At 41.6% G+C, this 24,184-nt stretch overlaps 1 protein-coding gene across 1 annotated transcript in view; it reads right to left on the reverse strand.

Annotated features, from left to right (window-relative positions):
* sra1 (steroid receptor RNA activator 1) overlaps positions 1-24,184 on the reverse strand; it is a 30,190-nt gene that overhangs the window by 2,776 nt on the left and 3,230 nt on the right. Inside the window, exons 2-4 of the mRNA XM_034177564.1 lie at positions 10,539-10,652; positions 478-659; positions 246-354 (exon numbers count right to left, since the gene is read on the reverse strand). Of these exons, the coding sequence (XP_034033455.1) occupies positions 246-354; positions 478-659; positions 10,539-10,652 (405 nt within the window). The remainder of the gene's footprint in view (positions 1-245; positions 355-477; positions 660-10,538; positions 10,653-24,184) is intronic.

Below are 24,184 nucleotides of genomic sequence, written 5' to 3' on the forward strand. Positions count from 1 at the left end.
GATTTACATGCAGACACATTAACAGCCAACGCTATCTTTGAACCAAGATGGCACCAGGAGTCACGTAACCATTTTTTTTTTTTAACTCTTTATGTCACCACTCTCTCAATTAAGGCACACTAGGTGACAGACGTGCGGTTACACAGAGACAGTGACAGACGTATGTGACAGTGGATGGACACGATGACAGACGCTTAAAGGTGGATAACAAACGTTGAGACAGACACTGACGACAGACATGATACCCTTTGCCAGGACGTTCATGCGCCGCCTGACCGGCACAGAGAGTCTTCCCGACTTCCAACTGTCCTCCAGTAGGCGAAGCCTCTTTGCCACATCCTTGCAGACCTGGTCCTGCACAAAGGTCACAGATCAGGAGACAGTCGGTGGATAACTGATAACTGACTGGTTGGAGTAAAGATGACAGTAGGACATGGACCTGTCATTTTGAAATGAAGAATTCAAAACTTGTCTTACCTCTGTCAACTGCCGACATGCTTCAAGAGCTCGATTCAGCACCAAAACCACACCCTCCAGGTCTGGCTCGCTCTCTAATTGGCTGCCCTCAATGTTCTTGTGAGGCAGCCTTGGATCCTGCGGGGGATGTGAAATGAAGCCACGCGGTGGAAGAGGCGGTGCTGCTTGACCTGGAGGCGGAGCTATAAAGGACACAAAGAAGGACAAGCTGCACTCTTGGACTCAGCTTGGCTCCGCCGCTCTTGTGATGACATGTGGAGGGGGTTGGACAGGAAGTACTAATAACCAAGTGAAGACACTCCCATTGTTTGTGCAACATTCCCATCAGCCCCTTTGACAGAGGTTACCAAATGTCCAAAATGTGAATTTTGGTGTGATGAAAACCTTCTCACTGCTCAACCACCAGAATTTAGAATCCAGGTGGTGCTCAAAGTCAGTTGTTCATTTATTGTGAGTCTACGATGTCAATGGCATGTCTGCTGGGGTTAAAGGTCATGGCCACTACGGGGTGCCATCACCAGTGGTGGGCACAGCTAACCAAAAAGTTAGCTTTGATAACTGCTAATCAGCTAACTGAAAAGTTATCTTTTTTAACGCTAAACCGATAAACTGCCAAAAAACTTATCGGAAGCTACAGCTAACCGATAACTTAAAATTTTGCCTCCCATACGCTCTCAGCTACTAAGAAGCTGATTTTGAGTTTAAACACCACCAAAGCTTCTAACAAAACCAACAGCGATCACAAACCCAAACAGCCAATGAGCCAGCACTTCCGTCTTTGAGCACTCTGCCCCCTGCTGTAGGAAAGTGTCATGTACCCTGATAAGATACAGTGGTCCAGAGATGAGGCAGAGGTCTTGAAATGTAAAGCAGGTTTGAATTATGGTTTTGCTTTAAAAATAAAATTATTCCGGCTAGAATAACTACATGAATGTAAACTCTTAAAATGTACAAAGTGATATATAATACATCTGTTAATTTTAAAATAATGCACTAATTCTGAAGATTTGAACATTAACACACCAAAGGGATTATGGGTAAACTAAGCCTCCGCTCATACTGATTGGTTGATTCATTCATTCTATGTAAAAACCAACACAAGTGAATCAATGTAACGTGTTGGTGTTTACAAATAAATGTGCTTTTGTAAAATATGTAATTTTTTTCATTTGTATAAAAAAGAAATACATTTTCAAGATCCTGCTAGACATTGCCGAAGCGCATGCGTGATGACATCACAACTCTATCCAGTTAGAGAGACAAGGTTTCTTTCAATAACAAGAACTGTCAAAAAAATTTCCCGTGTGCGGTTGGAGTTGTGTGGCGATAGGAATCTCCTTTTGAATGTTTGAATAACGATGTCAGTCGCACAAAGAAATTAAATAATAGTGAAAACATGTTCGGTGTGGTGTTATAACACATCAATCAGTCGCTCCATGAGGCGTCATAACATCCGATCAGTTAGCGGCTCGGTGCGGTGTTATAACGCATCAATCAATCGCATCGTGAGGCATCATAACATCTGATCGGTTAGCGGCTCGGTGTGTTGTTATAACAGATCAATCAGTCGCTCCGTGAGGCATCATAACATCCGATCGGTTAGCGGCTCGGTGCGGTGTTATAACAGATCAATCAGTCGCTCCGTGAGGCGTCATAACATCAAGCCTGGTTCACATGACAAGATAATTAGGTCGATATCGGACCCGATCTTCCCCTTCCAATAATCTTAAGGATGCCCCGACAATCGTGATGACGCTAAAAATAATCTTATCAGATATTCCTGGCGTGTGGTGTGTTAAGAAGGACGTGAGGAGCTAAATGTGACATGCAGCCAATCAGAAAGCGAGGTGTTTGATGTGGGAATGTTCGTGTGTGAAATCTGTTTGTGTGTGTTGTTTTTCCCGTGTGGCTGACACCACACACTGTACAAATGAAATTGTCAGATCTATGATTTGTTTTTATCTCCACGTGTGGGGTCTCTCAGGTTTTGGAAACCTACAGACAGTGGTGGGCACAGATAACCAAAATATTAACTCCGATAACAGATAGTCAGATAACTTAAAAGTTATCTTTGATAAAGCTAAACTGATAAACCACCCAAAAATGTATCGGAAGTTACAGATAACCGATAAATTCCAGTGTTGTCTCGGTGCACTTGCAACTACTAACAAGCTGATTTTGAGTTTTAACACCACGTTCGCTTCTGGAAGCATCAAAAGCAAGAGACCCAAACAATGAGTCAGCACTTACGTCTCTGAGCAATCCTGCCGCCTGCTGGAAGCTCCAGTTTACTACATGGCTTCCGGCACAGAAGCAAGCTGAGGAGCCACAAAGCTCAACTCTCTATCCAATCACAACGCTGCCGTCAGGCGGAGGTCTTGGAAAATAAAGCAGTGCTGACTTATGGTTTAGTGTGAATAAAATGAATACTGATAGAATAACTCCATTAATGTCAATTCACAGACAGATGGCATTCTGGGTAAAATGTGCCTCCGCTAACACTGATTGGTTGATTCATTCTATGTAAACCAACACGTTAATGTGAGGTGTGTTGTGTGTTGGTGTTTACAGATAAATGTGCTTTTGTAAAATATTCCATTTTTTTTATTTGTAAAAAAAGGCATTTAAACAGATACACCGCACTCACGATTAAAAGGTGCCAAACATAAACGAAAACTGTGAAAGAAAAATGTCTGCACACTTAAATCCTTTAGTACATTTAATAGCCAAGCTTTCGGTCGACAGACCTTCCTCAGGGCTCAGCCTGTCGTCTGTCGACCGAAAGCTTGGCTATTAAATGTACTAAAGGATTTAAGTGTGCAGACATTTTTCTTTCACAAAAAAAGGAATTTTCCAAAAAAAAAAGAAAAAAAAAAAAAAGAAAAAGAAAAAAAGCCAAGTTGTAATTAGATAACCGTCTGATATAACCGGTGTCAAAAATAAATATAACACTGCCATTGATCTACTGGTGCCAGACGTTCAGTACTTCAGCTGGGTTTACACTGTGCGAGTTTTGGCCCTTTTTCAGCTGATTTTTCATTCATGTGAGAATTTTTTGTATCGCACCGAGTTTCAGGTTAATCGCGTGTCCTGCATTGTTTAGTATACATGGAGTAACGAGCTGTGTTTAAAGTAGACCTGCATTGAAATAAATGCAGTCAGATCTTTGGACCAAAAAATGACATATTTACACATAAGATCCTTCTGAATGTAGTAAAGTAAATCTGCAAGCCCAGATCTGTCATTCAACGGAGAAATCTTCATTTGAAAATGACAAATTTACAGCTAACATTTAGCCCTCCGCAAATTGTCCCTTTCATCATGGACGCTGCCGAGACGTCAGGGACAAGACCCTCTCCCAGCATGCATTGCGTGCGCCAACTGTAATTTGTGGATTTACGTCAGTTTGCATCTGCACATTTTTCTTGTCTTATACGGAAGGATCTACTTTTTAAAACTTCATATTGTCTTGCGGTACGCTTGCTGAGTACACATTTCTTTTATTTGTGCTTGAAAATTATTTTTGTGGACTTTTTCATACGCCCGTTTGATTGAGTGGTGTCGCATTGAAAATCTACTGCCTTTCACCTCCGGTGTACCGTGGCGGGCTACGGAGGCGAGACCCGCAAAGAATTCAACTCATTAAAAATATATAAACCTCTCAGCGGCCACGGAGCTCTGCGGCTCCGATTACCGAGATGTGCGGCGCTGTGGATTTTGCAGCAAGAAGTCTGTCCTTGCGAGCAACAGGTGTCACCGCGCGCACTGCATTAAAACGGCGAGCGTAGTCTCTGGACTTGTGCCAAGTTGGCTGCAACTCCATTCAGTAGACAGAGAGGTGGTGCTGGCTGCACAGCAGACACGGGGGGTGTGAGTGCCGCGGTGGCATTTAACAAGCGCATGCACTCGGTAAGCGTATCGGGGGCAGTGAGAGCGAGGCGTCGGGGAATAATGTCGTATTTCTTTTCTGAAATCTGACCACATTTATTTCAATGCAGGTCTCCTTTAACATCTCACGACCACCTCCTGATTGGCGACCGTATGGACAGATGAAAAATCAAACCTGTTTGATATTCTGGTCGGCCATTGTGAGGGTATCCCGCTGCTGAAGCACTACTAGCGTCCAACCTCTCGCACTGTGCCTGTGCAAACAACCGCAGACCTGTCTCGTAATGTTTTTTTTTTCATTTTAAACTTTGATGTCTCCCATCGAGAGTTTTTGTAAAAAATAAGAAATGTAAATTCAATTTGAAAAAAAAAAAAGCTTCTGTTTACGTTTTGCTTCTGGAAACACGAGTCCAACATGTGATATTTGAACGTACAATGTGTGTGAGAACATAAATCGGGCGCTCTGAACTTTTACACCGTGCGGTTCTGTGGTACAGTTTGAGCTGGAACCAAGTACAGTGATTGAAAATATCAGTGTCTACCCAGCTTCAGGTCAAATGCTGCCATGAACACTACTGGCCAGTAGATGGCAGTAGAGACCGTGAAAACTTGCCAAAACAAAATTCCATACAATCCGTGTCTGCTACATTTAAGATGCATGGAATTTAATAAACGCAAACACAATAACAATGTCTATAAACCCAGAGAATATATATTCACGAGAGTTTAATGCTGTTGTCCGTGGAGCCTGAACACAGTGTCTGAAATGCATTTCTCCTGTTGTGAACGTACTGAGATTACCCTATCCTAACCATAATGCAAATGGACACAGCATGTCCACACTAAAACCTGAAAAATTAGCGCATTACTTTAAAACTAAAACATATATCTGATATTTTCACTTTATAAAACGTTAGACGTGACGTTAATTTAAATAACTTTCTGAAACTTTTAACCATAAGTTAAAACTGTATGCCTCTGGATGACTTGGGTGCTATTGCCAGCATATCAGTATGGGGTCAAAAGAAAGAATTTTTTTTCTTTTCTATCACCAGTTCTCCTTTGCCTGCAGAGGATAGAGCGGTTTCTTCTGGAACCAGCTCTTCTCTATTTGTAGAGGATAGAACTGCGCATCTACTACAAAAAGCTATGTCTGCAAAAATGTTGGAGGTTTAAAAGTTATTGGACCAAAACTTATCGGAAGATAATTGGTCCAATGATGGTTTTCAAAGTTATCTGAAAAACAAATTCGATAACGAAAACTTTATCTTCGATAATTAGCGGTTAGAGGAACTGTGCCCACCACTGGCCATCACTTACCAAGAAGAAGAAGAAGAAGAAGAAGAGCTTTTATTGTCAGTGTACATAAATACATGCACTCAGTGAATTCTGTCCTCTGCATTTAACCATTCTAATAGGGCACCGCAGTCTCGTTTGAGAGCATAACTCTGCTTCCAGGGACAGAATCATGGCACTTTCTTTGAGTTTTTTGTCAAATTACATGGCTAACAAAGTGAAAATACAAAGAAAAAGTGAAGATGTGGTGGAAAGTGGACATGTGTTGCGGTTTGTGTATGACCCGGAGCTCAAACGTGTAGAGGCGATCTTGGAGGTGAGAGAATGCAGCTACAATAGTTTGCTGTGTCGACTAACACTTACCGACACAACGTCTCCTGTTTGCCTCGTCTTCCCTTCTGCACTGGAAACCAAAAAAACCTGCACTTTTCATGACTGCTTCAGTGACTGCGGCCAAAAAAACCAAACAAAAAACCAAACAAAAAAAAAAACAGTCCATCCTTTTCCTGTTAGAAGTGACGCTGTGTTTGTGCAGGCTCTCCCTGAAGGTGGTCAAATCCCGCGATATCACGCAGGGGTTCAAACGAGGCTGCGCTTCCCTATTACAGTTAGACATAATCCAGCCACTAGGGGCAGTGTACAGCCAACGCCTGTGCCTGGGGACCGACTCCAGATGTGGAGACGCAGCCTTGGTCCTCACACTGTGGTGCCCCCTGGTGGATGGCACCCTGAATAAACTGGCATGAATTAAGTGTCAGCGTGATCGCTGGTGGCCGGCCTCTTTTATCAATCATCAAGGTAATCACTGGCATTGTGTGTTTTTTCCACCTTGTGTGTTGAATTTTTCTGCAGGATTTCAGAGAAAAGACCTGCAGATTCAGGGATTAAAGAACATAAATCTGATTTTCTTTTGTTGTGATGTTTGTTTCAGGTTCAGTCAGTCTGTGCACGTGGACCTTATCACAGCGGCATGCTGCAGGTTTTACTGTGAGACAGACAAAAGTGTGCAGAGACTGTAATACCAACAGTGACAGCAGGGGGCACACTTTCCACACTGTTCTGAGGCTGTGACACTATTTTAAACTTTCAATAAAATGGATACTTTTCACAACATGCAACAGTTTCTTTATGATTCAAATAATTTTTTTTGCCAAAAATAAAGTAAATAGACGATGTGATGATTTTACCATTTTAATGCCATGTTTGTTTTTTGTTCACACAAACGTCAGTTGTAGCCGACTGGAGCTAATTTAGAGAGGGTAACTGTGGGGATTAATTCACAGGTGCATAAACACACACACACGCACGTGTGTGTGTTAAGTGTGTATGTTACTGCTGCAAATAAGTATTTGAACACCTGCCAACCAACAAGAATTTTGCCTCACACTAACCTGTTAATTTGTCTTTAAGAAGCCCTCTTATTCTGCACTCTTTACCTGTATTAATTGCACCTGTTTGAACTTGTTACCTGTATAAAAGACACCTGTTCACACACAATCAATCACACTCCAACCTGTCCACCATAGCCAAGACCAAAGAGCTGTCTAAGGACACCAGGGACAAAACTGTAGACCTGCACAAGGCTGGGATGGACTACAGGACAACAGGCAAGCAGCTTGGTAGAAGACAACAACTGTTATGATTATTTATTAGAAAGTGGAAGAAACACAAGATGACTGTCAATCTCCCTTGGTCTGGGATTCCATGCAAGATCTCACTTTGTGGGGTAAGGACTATTCTGAGAAAGCTCAGAACTACACAGAAGGACCTGGTCAATGACCTGAAAAGAGCTGGGACCACAGTCACAAAGATTACATTAGTAACACATGATGCTATCATGGTTTAAAATCCTGCAGGGCAGCAAGGTCCCCCTGCTCAAGCCAGCACATGTCCAGGCCCGTTTGAAGTTCACCAGTGACCATCTGGATGATCCAGAGGAGGCATGGGAGAAGGTGATGTGGTCAGATGAGACCAGAATAGAGCTTTTTGGAATCAACTCCACTTACCATGTTTAGAGGATGAGAACAACCCCAAGAAAACCATCCCAACCGTGAAACGTGGGGGTGGAAACATCATACTCTGGGGGTGCTCTTCTGCAAAGGAGACAGGACGACTGCACCGTATTGAAGGGAGGATGGATGGGGTCATGTATTGCGAGATTTTGGTAAACAACATACTTCCCTCAGTAAGAGCATTGAAGATGGGCCATGGCTGGGTCTTCCAGCATGACAATGACCCCAGGCACACAGCCAGGGCAACTAAGGAGGGGCTCCGTAAGAAGCACATCAAGGTCCTGGAATGGCCTGGCCAGTCTCCAGACCTGAACTCAATAGAAAATCTTTGGAGGGAGCTGAAACTCTAGAAAGATCTAGAGAAGATCTGTATGGAGGAGTGGACCAAAATCCCTGCTGCAGTGTGTGAAAAACAGGAAACGTTTGACCTCTGTAATTCCAAACAAAGGCTACTGTACCAAATATTAACACTGATTTTCACAAATGTTGAAATACTTATTTGCAGCAGTAACATACAAATAAATTATTAAAAAAATCATACACTGTGATTTCCAGATTTTTTTTTTTTTTTTTAAGATTATGTCTCTCACAGTGGACATGCACCTAAGATGAAAATTTCAGACCCCTCCATGATTTCTAAGTGGGAGGACTTGCAAAACCGCAGGGTGTTCAAATACTTATTTTCCTCACTATATATATATATATATATATATATATATATATATATATATATATACACACACACACACACACACACACACACACACACACACACACACAGTGGTGGGCACAGATAACCAAAAAATTAACTTCGATAACAGATAATCAGATAACTGAAAAGTTATCTTCGATAAAGATAAACCACCAAAAAATGTAGTATTGTCTCCGGTATAGTTGCAACTACTAACAAGCTGATTTTGAGTTTTAACACCGCGATTGCTTTTGGAAGCATCAGAAGCGACAACAGACCCAAACAATGAATCAGCACTTTTGTCTTTCGGCATCCTGCCCCCTGCTGGAAGCTCCAGTTTACTACATGGCTTCCAGCACAGATGCAACTGAGAGGAACTTTAAAAAGCTCAACTCTACTCAATCACAGCGTTGCCGTCAGGCGGAGGTCTTGGAAAATAAAGCCCTGCTGGGTTATGGTTTGGTGTATAAATAAAATGAATACTGATATAATAACTCCATTAATGTCAATTCTGTCATTTGTGCAAAGTTAAGATATAACATATATCTTTTAATGTTGAATAATGCACTAATTCTGAAGTTTTGTAACAAACACAGACAGATGGAATCCTGGCTAAAATGTGCCTCCGCTACACTGATTGGTTGATTCATTCTATGTAAACCAACACGTTAATGTGAGGTGTGTCGTGTGTTTGTGTTTACAGATAAATGTGCTTTTGTAAAATATGCCATTTTTTATTTGTAAAAAAAGACATTTTCAAAAAAAAAAAAACAATTTGATAACTGTCTGATATAACCGGTGTCAAAATAAATAGAACACTGCCAACTACTGGTGCCAGTGTGAGTTTTGGCCCTTTTTCAGCTGATTTTTCATTCGTGTGAGAATTTTTTGGATTGCACCGAGTTTCAGCTTAATCGTGCGTCCTGCATCGTGCAGTCTACATGGAGTAATGAGCTGCGTTTAACATCTCATGACCACCTCCCGATTGGGAATCGTATGGTCGGATGAAAATCAAACCTGTTTGATATTTTGGTCGTCGTGACTCGTGAGGGTTCTGCGCTGTTGAAGCAGTGCTACAAGCGTCTACGTGCTGATTACCTCACCCACTGTCCATGAGCAAACACCGGAGAGAGCAAACAGCGATCTCATGTAAAGTCTTGTATTTTTTTTTATTGCGTTCCCTCGCAATAACCTAATATCATATTAAAGTTCATGCCTATCAACGCGCACAGTGAGTGAAATCAGGTGGGGGGGGACTGAACGTATACAACCCCTGGCAAAAATGATGGAATCACCGGCCTCGGAGGATGTTCATTCAGTTGTTTAATTTTGTAGAAAAAAAGCAGATCACAGACATGACACAAAACTAAAGTCATTTCAAATGGCAACTTTCTGGCTTTAAGAAACACTATAAGAAATCAAGAAAAAAAGATTGTGGCAGTCAGTAACGGTTACTTTTTTAGACCAAGCAGAGGAAAAAAATATGGAATCACTCAATTCTGAGGAAAAAATTATGGAATCACCCTGTAAATTTTCATCCCCAAAACTAACACCTGCATCATCTCAGATCTGCTCGTTGACATTGACCCTATGCCATGACATTTACCCTATGTGTCTTTTTGCAAGGAATGTTTTCACAGTTTTTGCTGTATGGCAAGATGCAAAACTCGTTTGTTCAGACTGGCTTTTGACACTTAAGCAGTGATGGTGTATTTGTTTTGCACTCTATTTTCTGAACGTTAACTGTTTATGTACCCTGTCTTTTCTTTGTTTGATTTTAATGGAAAGCACTGTGTGTACCTTGTGTGTTGTAAAAGGGCTCTATAAATAAAATTTGATTGATTGATATTATATATATGGACACAAGTGGTTTGACCTCACAGGTGGACACCTGTGTCTACACACACACACACACACACACACACACACACACACACACACACACACACACACACACACACACACACACACACACACACACACATTTCGTGTCACAATTTGTCACTTTTACAGCCAGTTATCTTCAGACACGTCAGGGGATGAACACATGAACATTTTCTTGGGAGTTCATTTCCAGCCATCATTAAGAAGTACAGAGAACGGATCTGGAGGAGGCTGTTCCCAAAAACTGAACCACCACACAAGAAGGACAGCAGGCCATGTGGACCTCTAACCTGGAGCCCCCGGTGGAGCCGCTCTGCGGGTAAGGAGGTTCCTCTGCGGGCTCTGAGCCACCTGGAATCTGTAGGAGAACTGAGGGGGATCATTCCAGCCCCTCTCCTGGTTACCTAGGTAACAAAGACAGACACTTAATTCAGCCTTGATGTGGGTCTTCATTGATCTGCTGTCAGTTAAACTGTCCTCAGGTGACCCAGTCACATGTGCTTAGTGCAAGGAAATTCCAGAATTATACCTGCTTCAGGCAGCACAGTGGTTTACTGGTTAGTACTGTTGCGTCACAGCAAAAAGGTCATGGGATCAATTCCCATCTGTGGCCTTTCTGTGTGGAGTTTGCATGTTCTCCCCGTGTTTGTGTGGGTTCTCTCTGGGTGCTCCGGCGTAATCCCACATCCAAAGACCTGCAGGTTAGATGGACTGGAAACTTCAAATTGTCCATAGGTGTGAATGTGTTTGTGTGTCTGTATGTGACCCTGTGACAGACTGGCGTCCTGTCCAGGGTGAACCCGCCTCATGCCCTGTGACTGCTGGCATAGGCTCCAGACCCCTGTGATTCGATCTTGGATAAGTGGTTGAAGATGAGTGCATACCTGGTTCATATCAGAATTCTGCTAAAGTGCAACACTTTCAAAAGTGTGCAGATGCATTGTTCAAACTTCTTCTATGCATGTAAGAATAACTGAACCTTTTAAGAGAATGTAATCTGCATGGTTGCTAGGTAACAGAGCCCCATTTAGAAGCTGGAAGCATGCGGTGGCGCACTTCCAAAAATGGTGTTCAGTTTCCATGTGTACACTCTAATACTACATACAAGAGACTCCGTAGTACTGTGTGCAGTTGCAGTATTTTTTTGTGCAAAGCTGAAGGTGAAATCGGAATTAAAATCACTGAAAAGTGATCAAATGAAAATTATGAAATGTTTTATAATTACCAAGGCTCAGAAATGTTTATTATAGCCGTGCTGTTGGCATGTTGACTGTTTCAAGTACAAATGGAGGCCGTTTCCTGCAACTTCAGCCTTCAGTCTTCTCTAAATATACAACTTAAGAGACATAAGAAAATGCCAAGTTCAATGGCCAAGTTCTTCTTATGACACAATGTTATTTATTGTACAATACATAACAATCTGCAGTGTATATACACCAAATAGCTCTGGAAGTAACTTAATTATACCATGATATGCCTCCAAAATATATTGAAACTAAAACAGTTACATGTACATTAAAATCATAGATTTGATTAAAGAATGTTCAGGTAGTCACGTCAATTCTTCTGTTACTCATCTTGTTGCAAGCTGAGTCAAAGCTGAATGTTTCTGCCTCGTCTCCATCAGTAGAAATCATAACGGTCCACAGTTGAAATAAGTGTTTTCACTTTCTTGCGTCATCCACGTATTTATAATTATATTATATACTTACATTGAACTACTAAACTAAATCAATCAATCAAGGAGGTTGTCCAGGGCGTGACATCATTGTTGCGTGACTGTCATGGCAACCACATTGGTGAATGTGAGCGTTTCAGCCAATGATTGTCATGTTTTCACAGGGTGTTGGAGTCAGCAAATTTCAACAGAAATTGAGAGTTTTCACATGTAAAATGAGCTACCAGGACCAGGATCATTTCGTTGATGAGGAGTTAGCAAGCAGCTGATAAAAGTGAAAATGTTCATTACCACGACCGTGAAAATCTGTGTCATAAAACTGTTTCATGTTCAGGCTGCAAAGAGTGATGTCACAGGGAAGTCGTCATTTCTTGGGGTGTGACCAACACAGTGTTGTGAGTCGCAAGTTAAGTGCAAATGCATTGTCTGCTGTATGTGTGTGAGCTTTTAACATATTAGGTTATTGCGAGGGAATGCAATAATCTGGGCCAAAAAAAAAAAAATTAGGAAGAGGCTATTTGCTCAACCGTTGGGCAGATAAATATGTCTTACCTGATTCGCCCAACTGTGATCGTGTATTTGACAAGTTTTGTGCATCTAAACTAAGTTTTTACACCACTTTTTTAAGGGTGTATTGCGACATGAAACGCGGCAGATGTTTGACACATTTAACGGAGCCGTCTTTAATAAGTGTTTTCAGCATCTCGGGCGCACGGGGGCTGATGGAAAGGCATCGGGACAAACAAATGCACATGAATGAATGAATGAATGAATGCCTTTTATTGTCACTCATACAAATGTACAGTGAGACTGAAGCTCAGTCAGTGGCAACATAATATAAAAAGTAAAAAACATAAAATTTGGCTATAATCAATAAAATCAACTAATGCATAAAATTAAATAATGCACATCACTGTGCTATTGCACTAAGTCCAATAGAGCAGAAAAGATCAGTCAATGTGTGTCAGAGTTCAAAGTGATTATTGCACTAGGGAAAAAATGCCCTTACAACTCTCTGGAGCCGCTCCTTATCTGGCACACCACACCGTGATGCAGTATATCAACAGGCTCTCGATGGATGAGTGGTAGAACGTCACCAGCAGGATGGAATTTAGATTGTGCTTCCTGAGGACTCTCAGGAAGTGTAGCCACTGTCAGCAGCAATCACTGTGTTGGTCACACCCCAAGAAATGACGACTTCCCCGTGACATCACTCTTTGCAGCCTGAACGTGAAACAGTTTTATGACACAGATTTTCACGGTCGTGGTAATAAATAACCTTTTTGGTTATTGCAGTGATGTTTTCTGACCAAGAGATAACAGGACGCCAAGAAACCGGAAGGTGTGGGTCCTTTCCATGCACTCCCCATTGACGTAGAGAGGGGCTGGGTTGGATCTGTGCTTCCTGAAGTCGACAATGATCTCCTTGGTTTTCATGACGGCGGATGCGTAATCAAGGTAATATCGCTCACTACTGCTTGCGGTAAATGACATTTCTCATCAAAAGTAGGCATAATAAATGATTCCCAAGCACTGACAGCTGCGCACATGGCTTTGTTTGTCCCGATAGCTGCCGACCGTCGTCAGCATCTCACCATGTCATTTCGGTCCTTCAGACTTTATTTTGAGTAAATGCTTCAGCAGAGCATTAGCATAGCAAAAACCTTTCAGCTTCTGGGGGGGGGGGGGGGGGGGGGGTCTCTCCCCCCAGACCAATGCCTTTTTAAGCATTTTTCTTTATTTGCCTCTCACATGCCTGGAAAAGCTCTTCACCATCTAAGCATGTCATTTAGGTCCTTCAGACTTTTTTCAGTAAAATGGTTCTTGGGAGCATGACTAAAACCTTTCAGCTTGTGAAGGGGCTCTGCTCCCCGTACTCTCCACCTTTTTAAGCTTTTTTCTTTTTTTGCTTTTCAGCTGACCCCCTAATGACAGCCCTCTTAACCCTCTGCCACTTTAAGCATTTTGTAATGTAGATGTAAATTAATCATCAACGTTTTCAGCTAGTTGACAGTAGGGCTGTACAATATGGACAAATTATCATAGCTCAATATTGTCATATAAATGTCACTTATATACATGCTGTCCATATTCTTGAGCTGCTTAGGTGGGTAGGGAGAGTTCCCATGGGAAAAAAAGCTTTTCAACCTACCATCCCTGGTTCTCAAGACCAGGCACCTAAGTGGAAACATATTTAGGTGTACCTTAGTAAACACTAGTAGAGTTCCACCTTAGATTTGGAATGTATAATAGAAGATATACCTTACTGAATTTTCATATCAATATGATATATGATATGACTATGACTTGACCCAAAGTGCAGCAACAGTGAAAATTAAACCTTCTTAAACAATACTGTAATAATACCACACTCATTTACTCTTGCTTGCCTCTACTGGTGGTTGGCTCTCATTGCGGTATTGTATCACTTCCTGTTCCGGAGCACAGCGGTGTTTTTCTGTATCTGTTAGCTGTTTAATCTGCGCAGTTAGATTGATCTAGTTATCTAGATTACGATTTGTTTCCCAGTGTAATCTTTACGTGCCTTAACTAAAGCACTCCTTCTGCTGAATCACCTCTAAATTATTTACACATTATTCACTTTGCGTGTTTTTAAGAATCCGCTAGCTTAGCGTAGCTACTAGCTCTTAGCTGATTTAGCATGGCGGCTTCTCCTGTCTCTCCCGCACTTTTCTGCTCTGGGTGTGAAATGTTTAGTTATTCCTCGGCCTCCTTTAGCAGTAACGGTACTTGTAATAAGTGTAGCTTATTCGTAGCTTTGGAGGCCAGGCTGGGCGAATTGGAGACTCGGCTCCGCACCGTGGAAAATTCTACAGCTAGCCAGGTCCCTGTAGTCGGTGCGGACCAAGGTAGCTTAGCAGCCGTTAGTTAACCCCTGGCAGATCCCGAGCAGCCGGGAAAGCAGGCTGACTGGGTGACTGTGAGGAGGAAGCGTAGCCCTTAACAGAAGCCCCGTGTACACCGCCAACCCGTTCACATCTCTAACCGTTTTTCCCCACTCGACGACACACCCGCCGAGGATCAAACTCTGGTTATTGGCGACTCTGTTTTGAGAAATGTGAAGTTAGCGACACCAGCAACCATAGTCAATTGTCTTCCGGGGGCCAGAGCAGGCGACATTGAAGGAAATTTGAAACTGCTGGCTAAGGCTAACCATAAATTTGGTAAGATTGTAATTCACGTCGGCAGTAATGACACCCGGTTACGCCAATCGGAGGTCACTAAAATTAACATTAAATCGGTGTGTAACTTTGCAAAAACAATGTCGGATTCTGTAGTTTTCTCTGGGCCCCTCCCCAATCGGACCGGGAGTGACATGTTTAGCCGCATGTTCTCCTTGAATTGCTGGCTGTCTGAGTGGTGTCCAAAAAATGAGGTGGGCTTCATAGATAATTGGCAAAGCTTCTGGGGAAAACCTGGTCTTGTTAGGAGAGACGGCATCCATCCCACTTTGGATGGAGCAGCTCTCATTTCTAGAAATCTGGCCAATTTTCTTAAATCCTCCAAACCGTGACTATCCAGGGTTGGGACCAGGAAGCAGAGTTGTAGTCTTACACACCTCTCTGCAGCTTCTCTCCCCCTGCCATCCCCTCATTACCCCATCCCCGTAGAGACGGTGCCTGCTCCCAGACTACCAATAACCAGCAAAAATCTATTTAAGCATAAAAATTCAAAAAGAAAAATAATATAGCACCTTCAACTGCACCACAGGCTAAAACAGTTAAATGTGGTCTATTAAACATTAGGTCTCTCTCTTCTAAGTCCCTGTTGGTAAATGATATAATAATTGATCAACATATTGATTTATTCTGCCTTACAGAAACCTGGTTACAGCAGGATGAATATGTTAGTTTAAATGAGTCAACACCCCCGAGTCACACTAACTGTCAGAATGCTCGTAGCACGGGCCGGGGCGGAGGATTAGCAGCAATCTTCCATTCCAGCTTATTAATTAATCAAAAACCCAGACAGAGCTTTAATTCATTTGAAAGCTTGACTCTTAGTCTTGTCCATCCAAATTGGAAGTCCCAAAAACCAGTTTTATTTGTTATTATCTATCGTCCACCTGGTCGTTACTGTGAGTTTCTCTGTGAATTTTCAGACCTTTTGTCTGACTTAGTGCTTAGCTCAGATAAGATAATTATAGTGGCCGATTTTAACATCCACACAGATGCTGAGAATGACAGCCTCAACACTGCATTTAATCTATTATTAGACTCTATTGGCTTTGCTCAAAAAGTAAATGAGTCCACCCACCACTTTAATCATATCTTAGATCTTGTTCTGACTTATGGTATGGAAATAGAAGACTTAACAGTATTCCCTGAAAACTCCCTTCTGTCTGATCATTTCTTAATAACATTTACATTTACTCTGATGGACTACCCAGCAGTGGGGAATAAGTTTCATTACACTAGAAGTCTTTCAGAAAGCGCTGTAACTAGGTTTAAGGATATGATTCCTTCTTTATGTTCTCTAATGCCATATACCAACACAGTGCAGAGTAGCTACCTAAACTCTGTAAGTGAGATAGAGTATCTCGTCAATAGTTTTACATCCTCATTGAAGACAACTTTGGATGCTGTAGCTCCTCTGAAAAAGAGAGCTTTAAATCAGAAGTGCCTGACTCCGTGGTATAACTCACAAACTCGTAGCTTAAAGCAGATAACCCGTAAGTTGGAGAGGAAATGGCGTCTCACTAATTTAGAAGATCTTCACTTAGCCTGGAAAAAGAGTCTGTTGCTCTATAAAAAAGCCCTCCGTAAAGCTAGGACATCGTTCTACTCATCACTAATTGAAGAAAATAAGAACAACCCCAGGTTTCTTTTCAGCACTGTAGCCAGGCTGACAAAGAGTCAGAGCTCTATTGAGCTGAGTATTCCATTAACTTTAACTAGTAATGACTTCATGACTTTCTTTGCTAACAAAATTTTAACTATTAGAGAAAAAATTACTCATAACCATCCCAAAGACGTATCGTTATCTTTGGCTGCTTTCAGTGATGCCGGTATTTGGTTAGACTCTTTCTCTCCGATTGTTCTGTCTGAGTTATTTTCATTAGTTACTTCATCCAAACCATCAACATGTTTATTAGACCCCATTCCTACCAGGCTGCTCAAGGAAGCCCTACCATTATTTAATGCTTCGATCTTAAATATGATCAATCTATCTTTGTTAGTTGGCTATGTACCACAGGCTTTTAAGGTGGCAGTAATTAAACCATTACTTAAAAAGCCATCACTTGACCCAGCTATCTTAGCTAATTATAGGCCAATCTCCAACCTTCCTTTTCTCTCAGAAATTCTTGAAAGGGTAGTTGTAAAACAGCTAACTGATCATCTGCAGAGGAATGGTCTATTTGAAGAGTTTCAGTCAGGTTTTAGAATTCATCATAGTACAGAAACAGCATTAGTGAAGGTTACAAATGATCTTCTTATGGCCTCGGACAGTGGACTCATCTCTGTGCTTGTTCTGTTAGACCTCAGTGCTGCTTTTGATACTATTGACCATAAAATTTTATTACAGAGATTAGAGCATGCCATAGGTATTAAAGGCACTGCGCTGCGGTGGTTTGAATCATATTTGTCTAATAGATTACAATTTGTTCATGTAAATGGGGAATCTTCTTCACAGACTAAAGTTAATTATGGAGTTCCACAAGGTTCTGTGCTAGGACCAATTTTATTCACTTTATACATGCTTCCCTTAGGCAGTATTATTAGACGGTATTGCTTAAATTTTCATTGTTACGCAGATGATACCCAGCTTTATCTATCCATGAAGCCAGAGGACACACACCAATTAGCTAAACTGCAGGATTGTCTTACAGACATAAAGACATGGATGACCTCTAATTTCCTGCTTTTAAACTCAGATAAAACTGAAGTTATTGTACTTGGCCCCACAAATCTTAGAAACATGGTGTCTAACCAGATCCTTACTCTGGATGGCATTACCCTGACCTCTAGTAATACTGTGAGAAATCTTGGAGTCATTTTTGATCAGGATATGTCATTCAAAGCGCATATTAAACAAATATGTAGGACTGCTTTTTTGCATTTACGTAATATCTCTAAAATCAGAATGTATGCACCACTCTGCATTTAATCATTAGTGATCGATCTCTGCTCCCCTCCACAGCATGTCTTTTTCCTGGTTCTCTCCCTCAGCCCCAACCACTCCCAGCAGAAGACTGCCCCTCCCTGAGCCTGGTTCTGCTGGAGGTTTCTTCCTGTTAAAAGGGAGTTTTTCCTTCCCACTGTAGCCAAGTGCTTGCTCACAGGGGGTCGTTTTGACCGTTGGGGTTTTACATAATTATTGTATGGCCTTGCCTTACAATATAAAGCGCCTTGGGGCAACTGTTTGTTGTGATTTGGCGCTATATAAAAAAATTGATTGATTGATTGATTTTGCACCCATCATAACGTTAGGATACTGTGCCCTCCAAAAGTATTGGAATACTTGGAATTTTTTTTTTTTATCATTTATTTAGTCCCCATGGGGGCAATTCAGGTGCAGTCAGCAGTAAAAATTACATTACATTCATAAAACCACATCATACAAATTCATAAAAACATAAAAAACATAAAAACACAGCAGAATAAATATACAAAACAAGAACCAAGAAATAAGGTGCGAGTCAGTGTAGACTTAAGTGCAACAGTGAGTCCTTAGGTGTTATTTAGGAGAGCAATGGCTGTGGGAATAAAAGAGTTTTTTAGTCTGTTGGTTCTGCATCTGGGCATTACCAGGCGTCTGCCCGAGGGCAGAAACTTAAATTGTGGGTGCAGAGGGTGTGCAGAATCAGCCATAATTTTCCTGGCTTTTGACACAACCCTTGTTTTAAAAAGGTCCATAATGTCCGTGCACTGAGTTCCCATAATTTTACCACATTCCTTGACAATATTACAAAGACGGTTACGATTCTTAAGGTTCAATAGGTTAAGCCAACACAGGAAGGAAAAGGTTAACACAGACTCCACAAAGCAACTGTAGAACATTTTCATGAAGACACCATCTACATTATAATTCGCAGAAAGTGCATTCTCTGACTCTGATGAGCCTTACTGCACACTGCATTAACCTGCAATTCAAAGGATAATTTATTGTCAATTTGGGTGCCCAGATACTTTTAATTCTCAACAACATCTATGGGCTTCCCATCAATGGACATATGATTCAGAACAGGTGGTGTTTTCCTGAAATCAATGTGCATTTCTTTGGTTTTATCCACATTTATATGTAGAAAAGATGAATGGCACCACTCAAAAAAGTCCAGCAAGACCACACTGTGGTCTGTGGAGTCATCATCGTGCAAAAGGGACAGGATAACGGAATCATCTGCATATTTTATGATGTGATTATCATGTTGGCTTTGACAGAGATTAGTATAAAAAACAAACAAAGGAGATAAAATGCAGCCCTGAGGGACTCCAGTGGATGATACAACAGCATCGGAGAGAGTTTCATTAACTCTGACTCTCTGCAATCTGTTTGTTAAAAAGTCAATAATCCATAAGATTAGGCCAACATCAATATTCATGTCTCTTAATCGCTCTGCCAATACATGTGGTTGTATGCAGTTAAAAGCAGAGGAGAAATCAATAAACAACATCCGAATAAAGGTATTTGCACCTTCAAGATGCTGCTAAGCCAGATTGAGTAAAGTGGAGATCGCATCATCCACGCCCCTTCCAGATCTGTATGCGAACTGGAGTGGGTCTAACACTCCCTGTGTTTGTCTTAAAAGCTTCTCTTTAACAATTTTCTCAAAAGTCTTCATAACATAACATAGGCCTGTAGTCGTTCAGTTCTTTAGGTGACTTATTTTTTGGTATTGGAACAATTGTTGAGGATTTCCAAAGGGAGGGTACTGTGCGGAGTTCCACTGAACAAGAAAAGATGTGGCAGAATATATCAGCCAATTGCTCTGCACAGTTTTTTAGTACCCTTCCCCCAATACCATCAGGCCCTGAACTTGTCCTTTCCTTAACACTTTTAAGGTGCTTAAGGACCACACCTCTATCAATGGGTAAGTTAATGCTGCTGGGCTCATCATTCTGAAGGACACACAATTTGTGATTAAAATTCAGGACATTAAATCGATTATAAAAAGTATTCAATTAATTTGCAAAGACCACATCTGAAGGAAACAGGTTAGTGCTCAGAACACCAGAGCTTGATTTTGATTCCATACCTAACATAGATTTCATTCCCTTCCGAAGGGAAGATTTCCTGAGGTAAAAAGGCTTTGCACTTTGTTCTTATGGTCATTTCTAGCTCTTTTAATAATATCTTTTAATAATACACTTGGAATTTCACACATTTCAATTTGTTTATGCCATTTTAAATGCAAAAAATACAAAAAAAATAAATAATAAAAATTTCTAAAATTATCTTCCTCAAACTCAAACTGAAAGCAAATCTCTAAAACTTGATAAAACCTGCAAATAATAATCACTTTTATTGCCAGTTTTCTTTAGACAAGTCAGGGGATGGAAATAAGTGATGAGAATGATAAATGATAAGAATGGTGACAAAGATCAGTTTCAGTTTGTTACAGGGGTCTAAATTAAAAGATGCTCCAATCATATGGAAAACTACACCACATTATTTACCTGATCATAAAAATTCCAAAAAAGGTATAGTTTGGACAATCTGATAATTTTGGACAATTTTAAGAATGATCCCTGTCACAAGGGGGCGCCAAAGGAACATATTTGGTAAAAATAGCCGGAAAAGGGTTCATTTTGGGCAAAATCTAAAGACATTGTAGTGTTGTTCTTTGCATCTCATGGAAGCCTAACGTTAGTACTACCAACATGCCAAAGAGCATTTTTCACATGACAAGGCAAATAAGGTTAAATGCACATCAAAGTCAGCACACTTTCGGTACATTTTGTCCAAACTGCATTTTTTGGTAATTAACTGCATGGCCCCCAGGGGGTTAATTTCTATAACTGTACATTTTACATAAACTTTAAGACAGAATAAACAAATTCTGAAAATATCAAGTTAATATCTTTTCTAGTTTTTGATTTATGGCCAAGTACACATGGTCACAAACAAAACATGATACTGAGCTGCCGCCAAGACCATTCTTCCTCTCTTAACATGAGCTACAAAATATATCAAAACCAGGCAATTCTAAAACTATAAAATTGGGACGTCCCTTTATCTTGGATGATTTCATATGGAATGAACCAGAAGGAACCTGTCGGCGGGAATAAAAAGAGCTAAGTCCACATATACCCTCAAGGTTTCAGGCCACCTCCAATCCAGCAACCCACGGAGCATGTGGAGGGGCATCAAATGCATCACAGACTACAAAAACAATGTAGCACAGTGCTCTGCAGACCCAGCGCTCCCAGACACTCTGAATGCCTTTTATGCGCGTTTTGAGGCGTCCAACGCCACCACCCCCTCCCAAGTCCCTCCCTCCCCCAAAGACTCTCCAGTCAGCAACATTACTACAGCTGAGGTGAGGAACGTACTGCAGAGGATCAACCCCCGAAATGCCCCGGGCCCTGACGGAATACCAGGGAGGGTCCTTAAAGACTGTGCACACCAGCTGTCTGAGGTTCTGGCAGATATATTCAACACCTCTCTGTCCCAAGCCAGAGTTCCGCCGTGCCTCAAGACATCAAGGATAATCCCAGTGCCAAACACCTCTGCACCATCCTGCCTCAACGACTACAGGCCAGTTGCACTCACCCCCATCACCACAAAGTGCTTTGAGAGGCTGGTGATGAGGCGCCTGAAACATACCATCGATGTGACTGTAGATGAGCACCAGTATGCGTACAGGCAAAACCATTCCACAGCTGATGCCATCTCCACCGTGGTGCATCAGGCTCTCTCCCACACAGAGAACAAGGACTCCTATGCAAGGCTGCTGTTCATGGACTTCACTTCTGCATTCAACACCATCACCCCGCAGAAATTGGTTTCCAAGCTGGCTGAACTAGGAGCCCCCTCAGCACTGTGCAACTGGATCCTGGACTTCCTGACTGGGAGGCCACAGAGTGTCAGGATCAACACCACCTCATCCTCCACCATCATCCCCAACACTGGCGAACCCCAGGGTTGTGTGGTCAATCCACTGCTGTACACATTGATGACCTTCGACTGCAGAACCAAGCACAAGAATAATCTTGTTAAGTTTGCAGACGATACAGCAGTGATCAGGCTCATTAGCCAAGGGGATGAGACAGCGTACAGGCAAGAAGTGGAGAACCTGACACGGTGGTGTGGAGACAACAACCTCATCCTCAACACCCAGAAGACCAAGGAGATAGTTGTTGACTTCCGCAGGTCAGCCCCCACCACCCCCTCCCCCCTCTACATCAACAGAGCTGTGGTGGAGATCGTCTCCTCCATCAGGTATCTTGGAGTCCACTTCTCCAACACTCTCACCTGGCACACCAACACCACAGCTGTCATCAAGAAAGCCCACCAACGTCTCTATTTTTTGAGGAAATTGGGAAGGGCCGGACTGAACACCGAGGTCCTCAGGGCCTTCAACAGCTGTGCAGTGGAGAGTGTCCTGTCCTGCTGCCTCCCTTGTGTGGTATGGTGCTCCATCTCTAGAGTCTTTTAAATCTGTTCTTAAGACTCATTTTTATGCTTTGGCTTTTAATACAATTTAAGCTGTGTGTGTCTGGTTTTATGTGTTTTTGTATATTTTGAAATTTTAATGCTCTGTTTTGGTGGTATGGTTTTTGATATTGTTTTTACTGTGAAGCACTTTGGGCAGCTGCTGTTGTTGTAAATGTGCTATATAAATAAAATTGACATTGACATATGGTGGCTGCACGGTGGCGGAGAAGAAAATGCTGCAGCGGGTGGTGAAGTCTGCACAGAGGACCAGCGTATGCAGCTTACCACCCACTGGGGACATCTATATCTCAAAGCCACCTGCATCCTCCGAGACTCCACCTACCCTGCGCACAGTCTGTTCACACCCCTTCCCTCTGGAAGGAGGCTGTACAGCATCCGGGAAAAAATATTCAGACTGAAACAGCTTCTACCCGAATGCTGTCAGACTGTTGAACATAGGGCTGCAGCTATTGAATATTTTTGGAATTGAATATTCTATTATTTTATCGAGTAATCGGATAAAAAGTACCTTTGTGTTTTTAAACAATATCAGTAGTGGCAGGGCTCTCCCAATGCAGTGGCACAATGTTTCTGTGCCATCATGCAGATTTTTAAGTTTAGGGTGTTCCCTATCTCTCTGTTTTGCCGGGTTATTATTTTTTTCACATTAAGAGTTTTAGAACTTTGCCAAATCATAAGCCCAGGCAGTCTGTGAAATCTTCAGTCTGCGAACAGTGCATTCTTTTTTTCCTTCTCATTGCATATTTCATTTGCACTTTTTATTACTGTGATTTATTCAGTGTTTAGTGTATATTTATACATGCTGTACAGAGTGTAGCTCCAACCAAAGTCAAATTCTTTGTTTTCTGTGGATACTTGGCGAATAACACAGCCTTTGAAAAATGGCTGTGGATTGCAGCGTTTCCACAAAAGCTGCCTGTTGATAAAAACTCTTACCAAATCTGAACTGAAGCTTTTTTTTTAATCATTAAACATGACCCATTTAAAGTGTGCGTCCTTTCACTTCATCTGCGGAGGTGGAGAAGGGCCAGTGGAGCAAAACGTGTTTTTAAAAAAAATATATACAAACACACTGCTTCACTTTAAATGCGCAATAAGTCCGTTTCAGACAATCCGTGCGGACCCTTTCTCTTAAAAGGCTTTATTTTACTCAGAATTTGCCTCGAACATTTTTTGTAATCAAATTACTCGATGGATCTTTTCAACCCTAGTTGAACAGTTCAACATCCACCACCAAACTGTGAACATTGCACTACATGCACATTGTCACCTTCTTAATACTCTAATGCTGCTGCTGCTGCCGACCCTGTGCCTTGTATACACAGTGAGGACAATAAGTATTTGAACACCCTGCGATTTTGAAAGTTCTCCCACTTAGAAATCATGGAGGGGTCTGAAATTTTCATCTTAGGTGCATGTCCACTGTGAGAGACATAATCTAAAAAAAATAAAGAAAGAAAGAAAGAAAGAAAAAAAAAAAAATCCGGAAATCACAATGTATGATTTTTTTAATAAATTTATTTGTATGTTACTGCTGCAAATAAGTATTTGACCCCCTACCAACCAGCAAGAATTCTGCCTCACACAGACCTGTTAATTTTTCTTTAAGAAGCCCTC

This window comes from Thalassophryne amazonica, chromosome 9 (assembly GCF_902500255.1).
Source record: "Thalassophryne amazonica chromosome 9, fThaAma1.1, whole genome shotgun sequence".
Classification (NCBI taxonomy): Eukaryota; Metazoa; Chordata; class Actinopteri; order Batrachoidiformes; family Batrachoididae; genus Thalassophryne; species Thalassophryne amazonica.